This window comes from Pelmatolapia mariae, linkage group LG8, assembly GCF_036321145.2.
Source record: "Pelmatolapia mariae isolate MD_Pm_ZW linkage group LG8, Pm_UMD_F_2, whole genome shotgun sequence".
Lineage (NCBI taxonomy): Eukaryota > Metazoa > Chordata > Actinopteri > Cichliformes > Cichlidae > Pelmatolapia > Pelmatolapia mariae.
Genome location: NC_086234.1, coordinates 17,212,631 through 17,231,127, shown reverse-complemented (window position 1 = coordinate 17,231,127; position 18,497 = coordinate 17,212,631). Strand labels below are relative to the sequence as shown.

The window sequence follows — 18,497 nt, the reverse complement described above, 5'->3', positions numbered from 1 at the left end:
ATTCACAAAATCACCTAATGGTGGTGCTAAAGAGACAGTTGTGCCAACACTATCAGCACAAAACTACAAAAACTAACAAGAATTTGCATGTATCGCACTGCACTAAACACAAAAATTCTAATTCACTGTACAATGTTTGCAATTCAAACTCAGAAATATTCATTGTATAGTAAAGTATTCATCAAAAAAGAGCCACTTTGAAAATGGGAGGAACCTTTATCATAGATAACAGTGAATGAGTGGGTGAGGGAATGATGTCAGACACAACAAGCTGTTTTTGGTTTAATTAATCAAATGTGGTAGCATTGACATTTTTACACAAAATGTTGACTTCTAAAAGTACAAGGAGGATCTATAGCTTTCATATAGTTTAAACATGCAACTACAAATGTGAACTTTATTTTTCTGCCGGGGATGGACTTCCATCAGTCCCTGGATCTGGACTGTCCTCTGCATTGTCATTTATCATCTGCTTGTACTTACTCTCGAAAAATCCAGCCTAGAATTGCAAGGAAAAACATAAAAATGCATCAGTCATCCATTAAAAAGATTAATGAAAATACCAAAGCTATATGAGTGAATATACTAACCTTTAAACTATTTTGAACTGGACATGTTATCTAAAAACTTTAAAGCTGTGCAAGTAATTGAAGAAAAGTGTAAAAAAGTGTCTTTTACCTTATACAGACCAACAGTGAGTAAAGCCAGAAAAGTCAACCCTCCCAGACATCCTCCAATGATCGCTTTGGTGAAATTTGCCTCAGAATATACTTCAACCACTGCTTCAAGCTGAGAGATAATAGAATATAGATTATATTCAAGCTCTTACATAACTAAAACAAGAGAAAAAAATATGTTATCACCTTGTGAACAGGAGGGTTGTTGTTAGACACTGTTGAAAAGTAGATGTATTGGCTTTGGTCATACTCCACAGTGGCTGTACTGGTCAAGAGGAATTTGGCAGATTGAAGTCCAATCTAAGAAAAAATAGAACACAATGAGCCAAAATTGGGTGTTTTTCGATTTAACAGGAAACATACTCATCTAAAAAAAAAAAAAAAAAAAGTTATTAGTACATACTCAGGAACAAATCTTAATGAGACAACACAAACTTCCCTTCAACTACCTGCTCTATCCATCCTGAACTAATGTTGGCAGAGATTTCGTATGTCCTACTCTGCAGTCTTTTCAAGAACGAGTTGCACTTGAACACTCTGCACCAGGCTACAGAGCAATCCTGAGGGTGAGAAAATGCAACACAAGCTGTGATCCAGTGTAATGTGATTTCTTTTTAAATCTACAATTAGGGTAAATATGAACAGTTAAGTACAGAGGCATACTTACCACCACTTTATTCTTTTGTATTTTTGGAACAAAATCTCTGACACTTGGCTCTTCATCATTTCCTCTCTGACAATCTGAAATCTGAAATGTGTTTGATTTATTAAATAAAACACAGTTTGATAGTTTTATTAGTTCTAATTTCACCACATGCATCCATCCATATTAAAATTTAAGCCATTTGTGGAGTCAAAAACTAGAACTTCTGAAAATGTAATACCTGTAGACTGCTCAAATCCACCCAAATGTCTTTTTCACCAAGCTTCACTGGAACCTTGATCACCACAATGAAATTAAGCTCTCTGATATCGTTTGTAACCTAAACAAATAAAGAAAAGGACAATCAACCATTAAATTTAGGTCTAAATCATACAATGGACTTTAGAAAAATATAGATACAGTGTTGTGAAAAAGTGATTTCCTATTTTTTTTGTATGTTTGTCACACCTAAATGTTTTAGACCATCAAACAACTTTAAATATTAGACAAAAATAACAAGTAAAAACAAAAGGCAGTTTCTAAATGAAGGTGTTTATGTTTGAGAGGAAAAAATATCCAAACCTACATGGGCCCATTCATTGTTGCAGAATTGTTGTAATTCAGCCACAATGGAGGGTTTTTGAGCTTTAAAACCACCTTTGTAATGTCATATCACAGCATCTCTTTGGGATTCAGGTCAGGACTTTGACTAGGTGTGCTTGCTGGTGTGTTTTGCATCCTTGTCCTGCTCCAGAACCCAAGTGTGCTTCAGCTTCAGGTCATGAACAGATGGCCCAACATTCTCCTTAATGATGTTTTGGTATGTTTGTCTCATCAGCCCACAGAGTATATTCCCCAAAGTCTTGGGGATCGGTAAGATGTTTTCTAGCAAAACTGAAACGATCCTTTATTGTTCCTTTTGCTCAGCAGTTGTTTTAATCTTGGAGCTCTGCCATGCAGGCCATTTTTGCCCAGACTCTTTCTTATGTTGGAGTCATGAACTCTGACCCTGACTGAGGTAAGTGGTGGGAGATCTCAATTGCTTTGTTTCTTGTTGGTTCTGGATTTTCCTTGAAATGCAGCATGATGTCTGTCTGTTGAGGATCTTTTAGTTTACTTAATTTATCAGGCCGGTCCTATTTAAGTGAATTCTTAAGAAGAGATGTTGCAGTAATCAGGTCAGGGTGTGGCTAGAGAAATTGTACTACTTTCCAAAATTGTGATACACCACAGTTAACTTATGTTATAAAATCAACATAAATGATTTTTTGTATTATCTTGGTCTAATAATAACAATTTTTTGATTATCTGATAAACATTTAAGTGTGACAGACACATACAAAAAATAGTAAATCAGGAAAGAGGCAAAAACTTTTTCACACCACTGTAGAAGTTTAATTGTACCTTAACTGATTGTTGGACTGGTTTCTTCAAATCATTCTTCCCAAACGTGAAATTGTTGTAGCTTAGTGAGCTAAACAGATAATGTATATTTAATGTTTAAAATATATATAATACTTGTTATTACATACTTATTTGTTACTTACTACATGATTTCTTTAGTTACAAACAGAACAACACATACCTCGCAAATGTCATAAAAATGCTGTATTTTACATTAATTGATTTCCTTTTGTAAAGTTCACTTGTAGGGGCATGCTCCTGATTGCCACTGAAAGAGAGAAGTGAACATATTTGTAATGTATACATGGGGCTGTTACTTAAATGAAGAAGGAACAGTACCTGGTGGCATTTGCAGTGATAAAGATCTCCTTCTCAAATTGACTGTTGGTGTCAATCCCATAGGAGGCAATGAAAGAAACCTTAATTGAATGAGAAAGATGAGTGACTTCTTTTTGCCTTTAAATTGTGCAAAAGTCAGAAAAAAAGAATTGATGAAAAACTGTTATTTACAAAAAAACACCTTAGTTTGGCTCTTGAAAATTGGCTTGTCAATAGTGCAGTCTGTCCTTCCCCGGGATAAACCATCTTCACTGTCCAAGGAGTTGCACTCAATTCTTCCCTTTATTAAAAAACAAAATGATTCCTGGATGCATTTGAACAGCAGCAGATCAGTGATGAACTGATACAGGCTTGATCCGGATACCTTACCTGCTGACTTGTGAACTTCCTGTAGGAGAGTCCAGCTGGATATGTGAGAATAACACGACTGTTGTAGGAGTTTTCTCCTCTGTTCTCCACTGAGACTGTGACATTCAGAAGTTCATCAATCCCCACTTTAACCTCTGAGGATCTGGTAGCACATGGAGAAAGATGAGAGAAAGAGAGAGGAAACAAGGCTACAGGCATACTAATGCCACAGTGCATCAAATATAATGTACTTTGAGCTTTGATAAACCATGTTATTTTTCAGTTCAAACAATATGGTAACAATAGCTGTGCTCACACAAGCAAGCCTCACCTGGTGAAGCTGAAATCCACTTTAAGGTTATCAACACATGTGTTGTCAGTACCACAGTTGATCTCAAACCCTAACTGTGAAAGAGAGCAATATGGAAACGTAAATAAAGTACATACATTATTTGCTTTATGAACTAGTAGATTTTAAACTGAACTGGGAGCCAATTAAGTGACTTCAGTACTAGGTTAATATGTTCAAATTTACATGTAAGGTCTGTGGCTGATATATTCTGAAAAAGTTGAAGTAATAATACTGATTATCTGGAAAATCTTGTAAATAAAACATTACACTAGTCTTACCTGCTTAAGCACAGACTAATTTCTTTGAGTCAGTTTTAGCTGAGAATTATTTAATTTTTGATATATATCTTTAAGTGATTAAAAAAAGAAGTATCTGTGGCCTTATTAATATTCTTATCAAAACTGAGAACATTTTCCAAAATAATGCCCAGATTCCAGATGTGTTTACAAAAAATAGTATTGATATGAACAGAATTTTTGTTTCTAACCTTTTGGACCAAAAACAAAATATTTCCGCCATAATTTCATCTTTAGACAAATTTGATCTTTTCTAAAGAGATCTGTTTTTTATGGAAGGTAATAAAATTGTCCACTTAGTGGGTGTCTCTTGAACAACAGTAGCCCTTCAATTAGATGTGGAGCTAGAGTGAACCAGAGTTTGGGTGACTGGGTGTTTGGCATGCAGACCACCCTAACACTGGGAAGAGCATAGGGCAGGGGGTGAATTGAATGCTGCTTGGCCACAGTGATGAGGCTAGTCCCAGAAAAGTTGGTCAAGAAGGGAGATGGACACCTGCCAGATGTAGGCAACTACAGAAGGCCACTTACTGTCTTGGAGCAACTATGACCACATCATTTTTTAGTCAGCTTATTAAAGGATTCTGATTCTGCACCCCACAGATGGAGGGTGAGTGTAGTTATCACCAGCAGCGTGGAAATCATCCTTATTCAGGATAGAGAATTAGGCTCAGATTTTCTGGCAAGACATGGAGCTAGCACAGGCATTTGGCTTAGTTCCCAGCTTGTTCAAAAGGTGAAATGCCAGGCTGGCAGCTACATCCAGCCATGGGAAGGTCAAAGTTAGTTTCTCATCTGCAACGGTGACTATGGAGCCAAGGAGCAGCTCAACATGTCTGATCTGGTACCAAGTAGATATTCTTCCTTCCAGCTCTGCAATTTTTGTGAGTCAAACGGAGACAGTTGCCACATCCATTAGGAAGCAACAGCTGAGATCTTTAACATGACCAATAAGTAGAAGAGCCCCGTCACCTTTCAGCTGAAAAAAAAAAAGGTCTGGAGGACATAATGCAACCACCAAGCGAGTGAAGCACATGCAAGCAAGTGTCCAAGACATACTTTTATCTCCTTATGCAGACTCCAAAAACAGTATCAGAAGTTTTGGCAGTTTGCAAGTCAGTATACCACTTTGGTGGTTTTCAACCACTGCAAATGTGCTCCTGTGCAGTCCTCCACAATCCCAACTGTATATCGCTAGACAAAATGACCTATGCTTCAGTCAAGTGCTGATTTGTTGACAAGTGGTCCAGAATAGGGAAAGGGGAAACAGTAGAGTTCACCAAGAATAGATCAAATATGCAAAAAAATAGGAAAAAAAAGTCATAAATAGATTGTGCAAAGTGGACACTTGACATTGTTTTTAACACTTGGTTTCACTTCAGCTCTTTGGATGTCATAACTTCACTTTTCTCGGTAGCTGACTGATGGACTATCAACGGCACGCAAGATTAGCCTAAAGACTGGATGATTCATGTGTTTCTGATGCTGTCCTCATCTGACAACAAACAATGTCTGCAGGCAGACGGGCAGTCTGTGACTGTCTGCAGACTGCCTTTGCTCTACTTCCTCTCAAGCAAAAAATAAGCATAATTTGGTCATTTGCACCACAAATTGCAATATAATTAAGTACATATTGTTCTTCTTCTTGAAGAATATTTCTTCACAAAGAACAATGCAATGCTTGTTAATGAACAGCAATTTGGCTCTTTGAAAATGAAAGTGCAAAACTAAAGCTGTTTCTTAACTCAGTTATCCAATCAAATATTCTTTGGGTTTGTTTTTTAGTTGGTTGGTATTTTTTTTCTTGGGTTACTTACAGGAAAAATAGTTGCTGTTTGAGTCTGTGGGGCAAGACTTGGCCTGAGGTTTGTGTTTAATGGCAACCCATCAAATATGAATTTGAGCTCATTGGAAAGTACATTAAGAGCATCCTCTGGACAGGCCTGAAAGAAGAGAACAACGTTAAGTTTAGAGGACTCTGAAAAAACAATCTTTTGTTTAATGACTTCAATCTCTCTTGGTTTTAGTACTTTTTCAGATGTTTAGATTTTACCTCGATAATGAATTTTACAGTTGAACATTGTCGGTTTCGTAAGTCAACAGTAACTGATCCAGACTGCTCTTGTTGTTTCCCACTGACATAAGCCCGGTTGGATGGAGATTTGCGAGAAGCATCCAGTGTTAAAGTGTAATCAATCCTTGCTTGAGCTGGAACAAATACATTTTGATTTAAATGTTACTAATGTTCAGACATTAACATTAAAATAATGGACAGTGGCTTTTTTGTTTTACAAAAAGTGAGGTGAATGATGAACCTGCGTTGACTGTAGACACTCTGCTCATGATAAAACAGATTGTAGCTGTGTTCTCCAATGGTTTTGAGCAGTCTACATTCTGAGTAGGAATTTGGTTTGGGCTGAATAACACCTCAGCTTTTACCATTACTATGGGTCTTGATCTAGAAAGTAGGGGGAAAAACATGTAAATTACATTTGGGGTTTTAATTAGTACCAAACTTAAAGCTACAGAATTTTGAGTCACCTAAAAATGTCTCTCTTCAAGCTGAAATGTTGTAAATGACAATTAATTATTTATACAACAAATCTTAAATAAACATTTAAGGAAACACTTTTTGATTGAATTTTCATAACTCTAGAACAATAGTGTTTCAGTTAAGTAACTTTATCATGCCAATTGGCTTACTAAATGATAACTATTTCACAATGTTAACATGACTTTACTACACACTATTTTATTAAATCTTCTGTTTTGGGGTAATGCATGCATTTCAGTTTCTGAATGGAAATCATTTGTTACAACAACACTGAACACAGACTATAATTCTAGATGCTTAACCAACCACATTTATTGCTTCTTTAACCAGTAGAGCATTTTCAATCATGAGTTAAGATAACTAGAAAGAAAATCCATCGATTAGTTACCTTTTTAAAATTATAAACTTGACCTTGACTTAATATAATTTGACATTTGAAAAAAAAATGTTTTATCCTGTTCTATATTTCAAACCGACATAAACATTTATCCATTAGTAAATTCATTAAGGTTCACCATCAACAAAAATTATAGAATTATCGTAAATGACAGTAATGTATGATTACACTTTCTTGGACTTACCTCAATAAGACAACTTTGCCCTTTGAACCCACCGCTAAGTCAGGCAGTCCATCACCACTATGATCAAAAGACGACTGACTGATTGTCAGGCCAAAGAACTTCAGTCCTGACTGGACCTCAGAGCCAGTTATTCTCTGTGTACATTGAAATATTTTAATCAGATTATATATTCCAACTGTAGATTGTATAGATATTGGAATTACGTGGTAGATGATTTTAGTCATCATTGTGAGTTCTTTGATGTTTGTACCTGTGAGTAAGTAGGAATGATTCTTCCTCTTCCTTCACTGTGGAATATGTAGATGCTGCCTTCACCATTATTCTCCAAAGGTGCTCCAACTGCCAAATCCCTGAATCCATCTGAGTTTAGATCAGGCAGTACAGCAAGAGAAGAGCCAAACCTTCCTTTGACAGCTGCATGTCCTCTTAGTACTAATGGATCATTAAAGTTACAATCCACAATCTAAAAGGAGGAGAGTGAGTATTTTATGGTCATTAAAATATAGACAAACTAGCTCATTAATTTTATTGCAGTAGATAAAACTGTGATTTACCAAATGAATTAATCTGCAAACATAAACTCTTCCCTCTCTATCAGGCTCCATGTACATTGGGGCTGATATGAAGATTAGATCAGTGATGTCATCATTATTTATGTCCATGGTACACACCTCTGCCCCAAAATATTGACCATTCTGATAATGTTAAAGCAAAAAATTATTAATTAGAAAAACTGTGTAACTGAAACAGCTTTTATTTTTGAGAAAATAATTTTACAATTTGATTCAGATCTGTCTTCCTGCAAAAACATACCTGTGACGAAAAGGACTCAATCTTTTGGTTTTTCAAGTTTTCTCTGTTAACAGCGACCACAGCTCCTCTGTGTTTATATCTTGGAGCACCAACAACTGTCAGAGAGCCACGCTGGGTTTTAGCAATTGCCATGGAGTAACCTAGAATTTAGGTATTCAAAAGGGAAAGAAAGATTAAGATGCCTCCATTTAAATTTGTCATGGTCCTGGGTCAGTGACCCAGTGTTTTGCATTATTATTGAACTTCTGTCAGTATTTATTATTTCTAGTGTTTTGGTTTCGGTGTTAGCGTTCTTAGTATTCTGGTTTTTGTCTCTGTGTTCCATGGTTGCTCTGTCTCCCCTGTCAGCTGTATCCCCTTGTTAAGCCTGCGTTTATGTGTTATGTTTCCTGCTTTACTTTCTCTCAGTCAGCGTTGCATCGTCCCCTCATGCTTGTGGGTTTCTCCTGTTGTGCTCCCAGAGATTGCAATCCTGAGTTTCCCAGTGTTTTGTTTTTAGTTCCCAGTTTCTAGGTTTTGGTTTGGTTTTATAAGTGTTTTTTGTGTAAGTTTTGCCACTGCAATAAAGCTGCCTCCTTCAGTTCATCCCTGTGTTTTGAGTTCTGCATTTGGGTCCTTTCTCCTGCCTGACACAGCCGTTTCATGACAAAATTGTGTCTGTTTTGCAAACTCATTAGTGTGTCTGGGTGAAAGAACTGGAGCAGAGCTGTGTATATACATGATCACATGTGTATGAGTTAGATTGTTAAAGCTGTAATATTCTTACCAAGATAACTGTCAGGCTCCAAAGACACATCCTCATATGTTTTCACCTTCTCCCCTCCTGTTGTGTATTGCACGTAGCCTCCCTTCCACTGGTTTGCACCAACAATAGACATCTGAATTCCCTACAGTGTAGACAGAAAATACATTTTATATATAATTTGTTAAACTGATTTAACTGTATAAATGTTTATTTGCCTATAGGTCATAAAAACTGCCGGACAGGCACATGTGAATCTTTCTTTCTATGACTAGACTGTCTGATGAGTTTCTGGTAGTTTAAATTACCTCAGGCCCATAAACTGCACTGAATCCCTCTTGAGACATTTCCATTTTCAGTGACTCTCCACTGCTTTGAGATCCTGTATCAGAAAAATAAATGAGAAGGTAAAAGAGAGACACAATACAACATATTCATTCATACAGGTTCATTCTCTCACTATGCTTCATTATGCTAAGTACAATTTTCAAATAATTTGTTTATTATAAAAGTATCTGAAAATGAATTCTTCCTTTCAAAAAGTTATAGTAATAGCATGCTTAGCATGAAATTTAGCATTATTATTACATTCATTAATATAATAAATCATTTCAAATGATTTTTTTACTGTTTATTATAACAGTGCTAAGCATTTATTGTTCATTTCTCTAATGTAAAGTTACAGGATGTTTAATTTGAAATGTGAATCTAATGAATACAATATAATAAAGTTGATACAATGTGGTGATTTTAGTTGCTTCATAGTGTAGCAGTTTACACAACAAATGAAAGTTCACTGCTTCAATTCCAGTAAAACACACAGATTATCATCATGTTAGGAATGACATCTGATGTGAAAAAAATCTTATGAATAGGTAGGCAGCTAAAAATAATATTTAATATAATGTAATTATTTGAATTTTTGAAACATTTACATGAATTTTAACAAAGTTGAAACAATAAATTCATGTTCATACCTTCGATGGAGAAAATTTTGTCCTGTAGATTCTGTCTTATTACTTCAAGTGCGTCGAAGTTCTCCACCTCAAACACATATGAGGGAGTGGATGCAATGGTTCGCAGTTCTCTTCTTGCATCAGGGAGCCTAAATGCACTCCCCACCTAAGATTTTACAGATATGTTTGAGTCCTCATATTAAGCAAGATTATTTGCTCACTTTAGTAAAATACAGTCCTTATTCTTCACCTGATTTATAGTACAATTTACACACTACACATCACTAAGCCATTACTTAGCCTTAACAAATATTTGAGAAAGAATCAGTCATTTTAAAGACCTTACCTAATATGAGTGTGGTACTGTAATATGATCTCACTGCTGCAACAAGTCAGTTTGTGAAATTTAATCCCTCCTGTATATTCCACGATTGACTATAAATGGTATTATTTCAAAGTGGAAGCATTTAGAGCCATGCCAACTCAGTGTAAAAATTGAAAACACTTTTAACCTCCTGTGGCATTAACGCAGCACAAAAATTGTGAGCTTCATAGACTGGGTCTCTATGGCCAAGCAGCTTCTGAAGGTGTAGTGAGTGAGTTGCTCAGGACTTTTCTCCCTATAGTGCATCATAATGGGACTGTAGTGTGACAAGTGAACAAAACCAAGTATTAGCATAAAACCCAACATTCTGCAAGCTTAAATAATGGAAGTACTTACCCCAATAGCAAATCGAACAATGTTTTTACTCTCTGCTCGCTTTGTTGCATCTCGTAGATCATACCGGTCAGTAGATTGTCCATCAGTAATTACTATCAAGACCTTCTTCCCATTTGGTCTGGAACCTCTTTGTGGTGTGAAAACATTGTTCCTGTCAAATAAAAGAAAAATCTAATTTCTAAAGATTGTTTTGTTTTACAGTTGATCTTGTAAATTATGTACTATCAGGTAAACTGCACGATTGTTATTTAAGCATACATCATTCTGTTTTGCTTTTGTTTTGTTTTTTTTACTTTTGTACAAATCAATGTAATACAAGGGGTTTTTTTGTTTGTTTATTTGTTTTTTTCAAATTTAAATCTGCAAACATTTGAATTTAGCCTTTTTTGGTGCCATGACTCTGGTGAAGATACTTTAAAACCCAAGTCTGTGTACAGTGTCCCATTTAAAAGGCTTCCTGCAGTCACAGTCAGATTAGTGTGGTCAGATTCAAAGAAAAAAAGTCATCTGGACAGGAAGTCCAAACAATGAGGTAACTGCAGTGCTTCAGTAATATCATTGTATTACTTACACAACATGTGTGATGGCCTTAGCTGTGTAAGTAGATCCCCCCTGCTGTCCTATTCCATTGATGTCAGTCTCCACTGATCCAGATGAGGAAAATTTTTTAAAGTTAAAGTGAACCTCTGGATCAGTGGAGAACTGGGAAACAGAAAACTGAAAAGGCAGAAATTAAAACATGTAATATATTATTTGTATGGGGCTTAATAGAAATAACAATGGGACTATTTTATATCTGTGCCATGATTTTACTGACAGAGCGACAACAGCTGCTCACCTGTGTTTCACCTGAGAGAAATGATTGAATTATCTCTTTCACAAATATCTTCATTGTTTGAAAATCAGGCTGAGACACGCTGCCTGAACCATCCAACAGAAAGGCAATGTCTGTTTGCAGTGGGCACCCTATCAAAGAGATTAATTTCAGAATGAAATACATTTTAAAGGGTTAATTTAAACATTTTCCTCACACTCATATTATATAAACAATAGAATAGAATAGAAAAGAATAGCCCTTTGTTGCACATTGTACATGTACAATGAAACTATGGCTGCTCACACCAACTGTGCAGGAAATATAAATACTAAGACAAGAAGAATAAATAACAAAGATGAGGAAGGCACACATTAAAAGGAGAAATTGCTTGAAGTGCTTGAATGCAGTGCAAGACTTGGGACTTTGTGGGTGGGGGTTACCATAAATACCTCATTTAGACAAGCTTCTCTTTAATGTAAATTCTTAATAAAGTTGATTTAAAAGATCCAACTTTAACTCTAAATAGACTATCTAACGTATGCATTCAAAAAGGAAAATAATTATTTACAAAACCTAATTTGTGATGTGGAAATGATTTCTAGTGAACGAATACTAAAAGAATTTAGATGGTGTGCTTACGATACAGATTTTAAACCAAATGAAAGTGATAAAAGATTTCAGTCCTGGATAGAGAGTGGACTAACAACATTTGATTCCTTCACACATAAAGGGACATTACAGAGTTTTCAATCTTTACAAATAAGAAATGGCCTAAGACAAGTAGATTTCTTCAGGTTTCTTCAAATGCGGGATTATTTTAACAAACATTGCAATATTCCAAACCCAAACTCGGTTGAGTCAGGAATTTTTAAGATAGTTAAATTAGCATATGTTGGTTCTCTGAGAAAGGCAATCTCCAAACTATATAATGTGCTTCTTCAGGCAAGGAAGGATACTACTCAAAATATTAAGACCAAATGGGAATTGGAATCAGGGATGGGTATAAGAAACGAGAACTGGGAGAGGATTTGTCATTTTGATTGGTACTCAACAAGTTCACTATCTTGGCGAGACCAATGAAAATTATTAGATTTTTCAAAACCCCTCATCAAACTAGATATAAAAATGGGACAGCGGAATGCTGGAGAAATGGTAAATGGCCTGCTACATTGTAACCACAGCTGCCCTGGGGCGCACTGACAGAGGCGAGGCTGCCGGACACTGGCGCCACCGGCCCCCTGACTACCACCAGTAGGCAAACATGGGGTTAGTATCTTGCCCAAGGATATTTGACATGCAGCCAGGAGAATCCCAGGAGGCAGCCTGGGATCGAACCACCAACCTTCTGGTTAGTGGCTGACCTGCTCTGCCACCTGAGCTACAGTCATCCTGAAGATGTGGATCAGAAGAGGCACATCATTACCATATCTTTTGGGATTCCATAATTTAAAAAAATACTGATTGGGAATTCATAAAAACTCTGTGGGAGGTCTTTAAGATAAAATTTGATATTAATTTTGTAAATTTGTACTTGGGCCTGGTTGCTGGCTCGGTCCAGGGAGGGGACACAAAGCTCTTACAAGCGCTATCAGTGGCCAGCAAAAAATCAATAACCAAAAAGTGGCTAAATCCAACTCCGCCAATACTTGAGGATTGGTTTAATGTGGTTTTTGAAATATTTAACATGGAAAAATTGACATTCTCCTTAAAAATTCGAAAAGATAAATTCTACAAAATATGGAATAAATGGATTAGCTTTGTGTCCCCCATCCGCCCTGAATTTAGGTAACATCAGTCCTGAATTGGTGTATCTCCCATGTATTGTATAATGCCAGGTCGACCCTCTACTTCATAATATGTATTGAATGTACTTTAAGTAAATAAGTTAAATATGCTGCATTATGTATACACTATCAAGCCACCAAGTTCACTTTTTGTTATCTGAATGTAAAACGAAAGGACTAAGAAAAAGTCTTTTTTTTTTCCTTTTGACTAAATAATATTAATGCACTTTATTGTAACAAGCCCTTTTCAATAAAAATATAATTAAAAAAAACTTGATTTAGGTGTTTTTCCTGCAAGTTTTTTAGGGGTGTGGCTTCAGATTTGGCCTTGACGATCATCTCTTTTTTACACCAAGTCATACAAGTCATACATGTAGCCTGGTGTCCCTTCTACCTTTGCAGCAATCTCATCTTCCAAAAAAGTATTTTTTTATTTGCTCCACTGCTTTTTCTGATCAGCCTTAATTTATGCTGACATGTATAAGAGAGTATGTGTTAAAGAGTGTCTCTTTGACAAACTCCTTTTACTGTTACCTTGAATAGAAGAAGGTACGGGTGGTCCAAGCCTATTATAACGGTCCAACTGAAAGCACACCCCGTTGTACATGGTGATGCTTTTGCAGTCCTTTGCAATGGTTGGACCACACACCTGAGAGGAGACAAAGCCAAGATGTGATTAAACAATGGTTTATTGTTTGAGATCACCCAATTTGACAAAAAACAAATTCTTATATGACTGTTCAGAATTGGTGATTAAAAAAACAAACAAAAAAAACAACTTTAGTCTTTTAAAGAAGTCGTGCAAATTTTTACCTTGATATAATCAACCATTTCTACGTTAAGGGACAAATTTGAGCATTTTAAAACATGATTTTAATTTTTTCATTAGTTAATTTTACAGCACTTTAGAGCCTTCACAACTTATTAAGTACATTATTAATACACTATCCACACAGACACATAGTTAGCACTACAACTTAAATCTGTAAACCTTAAATATAAAAGTATCTCATTTCAATCCGGTCCTGTGTACTTGGAGCATTTCTAACTCGAAATATGTGAAAGTATAAATTTAATATTTGCTGAAGTTATTGTACCCAATAAATCAGTTTGGGACAGGTGGCAGGTAAACTGAATTTTCATGGATTGACCTTCATGCATTTTGAGATTATAACAAAAAATCTGACACACAGAGGACAGAAGAGTTTGATCCTTAGAGAATGTAACAAAGCACTGGTAATGTCTGCAGTTCAGTAACTCACCACAGTGTTTTGTGCTGTTTGATCGCTTTTCATAGTCAAACCAAGCGACATGTTGACTGCGAAACCTGGTGCTGTAATGAAAACATTAAATTTTTATTGTTTTTTTTTTTTAACAAAACATAAAATACACTGTAAAAGTAAGAGCACAAGGGTGAAGGTAACAAATTGAAAGAAAAACAGAATTAAATTTCACTATTATGTCATTTTAAAATGTTGAAAACAATAGAAAAGAAAAACCTTAATGATTTTTTTTTCTTTGCTTATTTAATTTTATTAACTGGTAAATCAATATTGTTTTTGAAGAGTGAATGTTACCTACTAAGATACCTAGATATATGTACTCTATGAACTGATTTAACGAGTTCCTGTGCCTGGATTTGTGCAAAATTTCTTTGACAGCAAAATATTTACTGTCAGAGTTTTAGGACATTTAGAAATTAACAGTTACCTACCTTCAAATTGTATATCTTGGCAGGTTTGGGGAGATGTGGTGCACCTATATATTCTCCCTCTTTCATTTTGTGAATACTGTTCAAGTGGAGCACTGACCAGCAGACTGAGGAAAGAAATTCAGTCAATGATGTTAGTCTAAACTACAAAACTACAAGTATTTTATATGTTTATTTTTTTGCTGTGGGGCATAACAGAGATGGTAGTTCAAAATAAATACATAAATAGCAATAATCTTAAACACACAGATGGAAACCAATGTTCACTTACTCTGATTGTCTTTGAACCACCTGGTAACCAAAACCAGCAGCAGAGCTCCTCAGGGCCCTCCAAGCCACGGGCTCAATATTGAAACAAAGTGTGGCATTTAACACTGAAAATTTAAGAAGAAAGAAGAACATCAGAAGTTTTATTTAAAGCCTTCATAAGAATGAAAATGTGGTTATAGCACCTCTAATTACAAATCACATTGAGAAAAGTAGACTGTGGGGGTTTTTTTTAACCGTTTCATTAGCACTAGTGACTAAAAAGCTCAGAATATTGTGCTCAAAGCAGTTACTTGCTTGGAAGTTATTAGATTTCATTGTGGAAGCTTAAATGTTTTTTGGTTTGATTACCATACAGTGAAAATTTTCATACCACAACATCCATATGTAACAAAGTCAAGGGGGTATGCTGTAGTCATGCAAGGCCAAACAAGAATCTCAGCAGCACTGAGCATGTGTAGTTGAGCTAAATTGCTAATTGCAAACGTTCCACTAATTTTCTCTGCCAGTTTACACTTAGAAAGTGTACCACGTAGAATTCCCTCTGCAGCTGTGACTCACGCCTGGCCCTTTTGGCAATCCTTCAAAAAGACTTTCAAGTGCTGCATGAGCCAATGAAATTCAGACAGCAGCTGCTGGCTGCAAACACTTGCTGCTGTAAACACCATCCTCAGATAGTCGGTGAAATCCATCGAGAAGGAATGACCTGAGAAAACTGAAAGATCAAAGACACTATTATTGAGCTCCAGGCTCACAGCATGATGGATAGCTTGGTGTTTTCAGGACAACCAGAGATGGCAGAAGAGGATCCAGAAACAACGGTGAGACATCAGCATACACCGTGCTCATTGTTTTGAAGGTAAATGAGCAGATGGATGCAGATCCCGATCTTTTGTGGACAAATTCAAACACTGGTACAAAGCCGCAGCCGGGAGCTGAGAGGGACAGACTTGAATGTTTGCAGTTTCCAAAGGAAATGCTGGAGTGATGCAAGTTCCTGTTCTCTATCCAAAAAAAGGCTCATTCAAGGAGGCTCCCAGGCTGTCATCGTGGTCAATAAGCTGTATGTCAAAGGGCAGCTTTATTATGACCAAAACACCACACAATGGCTGTACTGATCCTAGTTAGTACTAGGATAGGTTATACATGACCACACTGAGATTTGTCGCATGGCATGTATGGGAAGTTGGTTTGAAGTAAAAGAGGCTTAAACTTTCTAACCCGTTAAATGGCAAACATTATCTTTCTACATTGTGGACTCACTGGTCCGAAACATCTGTGCACACACTTTTCCACAGTTTCCTCACACATTCTCATTTTGTTACAACTCAAAAACCAGAAGTGTAGCCGTACTAATAAGCAGAAGAATAAACTTACTGTTAGCAGCTGTTGTTACAGATCCAGAAGGTAGATTTGTAAAACTTAGATCCACTTAGATCCAGGCTTGGTATTTATGTATTGCCAGTATCTAGGAATCAAATGTTTCTAGCAATCAAAGGCTCAGTACAGCAGTGAGTCAAAGGAATGGGCACTCCACAGACATTCTTAAACAATACATGAGTGATTTTGGTCTTTGCCATGCTTGGCATTAACATCACCCCACTCTCAGGGATTACACCTTCTTATAACCAGTACACTACTCTAGTACTCACACTCTTGCTTGGACTAGTTTTTAGTTAGCAGCTTCATTTTATCACTATCAGAGATCATGCACCAGTGCCAGTCTCTCTGACACAGCCACAGATCCAGATGGTTTCCCAGCTGAGTGTTACAAAGAACTTTGGCCTATGATAGCACCTACTTTTTTTTTGGTAAATGGTAACTCAGATTCAGAGTGATCTCCAAACATACCGCCCAATTTCAATCATAAATGTTGACCTTAAAATACTCTGCAAAGTCCTTGTCAGAAGATTCGAATAAAATCACTTGAATCATACATAATACATCCTGATCAAAAAGGGTAAACACTCCACCACTAAAAAAAACACACAGACTAATAAATATAATATAAATATAATAGATTATTGCTCCATCAAGAAATTAGAAACCGCAGTTGTCTTTTTAGCTACAAAGAAAGTCTTTGACCAGGTAAACTCTAAATTTTTATTAGCCACTCTATACAAATTTAGATTTTTGGTACATTCTTCATAGACTGGATCTATACAGCTCTCCAAATGCATGTGTTAGGACTAAGTACTTCCCAAAACGGATCACAAGGTCGCATCTGGTCCACTGCTTGTGTTGTTAATGGGTGGATATGTGTGAGCAAGTAAGTGAATGGCTTGGGTGTGTGTGCAAGTGTGTGTGTGTGTGTGGGTGTGTGCCTACATGGCTGGATCTGTGTCTGAGGCTTGCTGAGCTTGGCCACTGAGGGACATGGTGATGGAAAATGGATATATACACGAGAAGTAATAAGTATATTGGATTTTATGTCCAGTTCTACAGTTCATTTTGGATTGTAAGAAAGAATTTACTTTTGTTATGTTTGACTATTCAGGAAATAAACTCATAAACATTTTAGTAATTAAACTATTTATACAGTCAGAAGCTAACTGAGTTGATTGCAGAGATAGAGGAGAAAAATGCAAATAAGGAAACGGCCATTACAAAAGTATTTATAAATCATTTGCTTTCCCTTGCTAATCTGTAGTCCCTACTTGTTTTTAATTCCACAAAAAATATATTTTTTAAACAAACTTTGTCACTGTCCTGTGTGTATTTAGTAGAAAAACTTACTTACATATTTTTACTGTTTGCAGACATTTATTATTAATGAATAAAAGACAAACACAAAATGCGCAAGCTTGTCTTACCTGACAAGAATAGCGTAGCACTAATTATCCAGTCCATTCTGTCACTCACATGGAAAACATAAACAACACAGGAGTCCAGTATTACTTCTCTTGAAAGTTTCAGAGGAGGAGATGAAATCAAAATGCAGAAATCATAAGAGAGTTCCTCAAAGGTAAGAGTTTTATTTAGAGGAACGGTTGGTTATGTAGGAGGAGCTACAATACTGAGAGCACTGTCTGTTTGATGCCAAACTACACTGTGGAGGTGTTGTTTAATGTGAATTAAACACTTATTTTTTAAGTAAACAATAGTGACACTTACAGTAAACACATTGGATAGTTTATTAGTTTCTGAGCCACAAGATAAAATCACTGTGATTATGAATATGAAGATAAGAAATAGCAAAACAAAAACCTTCAATCTAAGGTTCTATCAGTCTGTTATTTGCTGGTGTGAAAATATTTTTTTTGGTAAAAAGTTGGTCTTAATCAAATTTAAAAGCAATTGTTTAATTGTAATTAAGAAAAAGAAATCTAAAAATACAAATTCAGTTCCTGCTTTTCATGTGACTTCCTCTGAACATCTATGAGTGAGAAAATTTGATATCGTAGCAGTTTTGCAAGCGACAAAGAGGCCTGGGTTTATTATGTTCCTACTTCATGTGTGTGGTTGACTGTTCATACCCTAACAACCCTAATC

General features: G+C 36.1%; 1 protein-coding gene across 1 annotated transcript; it reads right to left on the bottom strand.

Annotated features, from left to right (window-relative positions):
* Window positions 1-351: 351 nt before the first annotated feature.
* On the bottom strand, window positions 352-17,913 carry LOC134633173 (integrin alpha-X-like). The gene is made up of 30 exons (XM_063482041.1): window positions 17,819-17,913; window positions 15,010-15,112; window positions 14,742-14,845; window positions 14,290-14,360; window positions 13,562-13,676; window positions 11,265-11,392; window positions 10,998-11,143; window positions 10,427-10,577; window positions 9,727-9,871; window positions 9,058-9,131; window positions 8,774-8,894; window positions 8,008-8,147; window positions 7,749-7,889; window positions 7,445-7,657; window positions 7,195-7,328; window positions 6,375-6,517; window positions 6,113-6,267; window positions 5,877-6,002; window positions 3,743-3,816; window positions 3,433-3,574; window positions 3,245-3,343; window positions 3,064-3,143; window positions 2,906-2,992; window positions 2,725-2,794; window positions 1,562-1,660; window positions 1,345-1,425; window positions 1,127-1,237; window positions 864-977; window positions 679-789; window positions 352-499 (listed from the first exon to the last, which is right to left on the bottom strand). Exons 1-30 carry the CDS (start codon window positions 17,853-17,855, stop codon window positions 398-400), a joined length of 3,417 nt encoding a protein of 1,138 aa, XP_063338111.1. The 5' UTR covers window positions 17,856-17,913; the 3' UTR covers window positions 352-397.
* Window positions 17,914-18,497: the final 584 nt, after the last annotated feature.

Bases quoted from the DNA above. Each gene is read 5' to 3' on its own strand.
- LOC134633173 (XM_063482041.1), bottom strand. From the start codon at position 17,855: ATGGACTGGATAATTAGTGCTACGCTATTCTTGTCAG. The intron at 14,846-15,009 runs GTAAGTGAACAT...TTCTTTCCTCAG, and splicing joins GTGGTTCAAAGACAATCAGA to TCTGCTGGTCAGTGCTCCAC. The intron at 1,238-1,344 runs GTAAGTATGCCT...TCTCACCCTCAG, and splicing joins TACAAAAGAATAAAGTGGTG to GATTGCTCTGTAGCCTGGTG.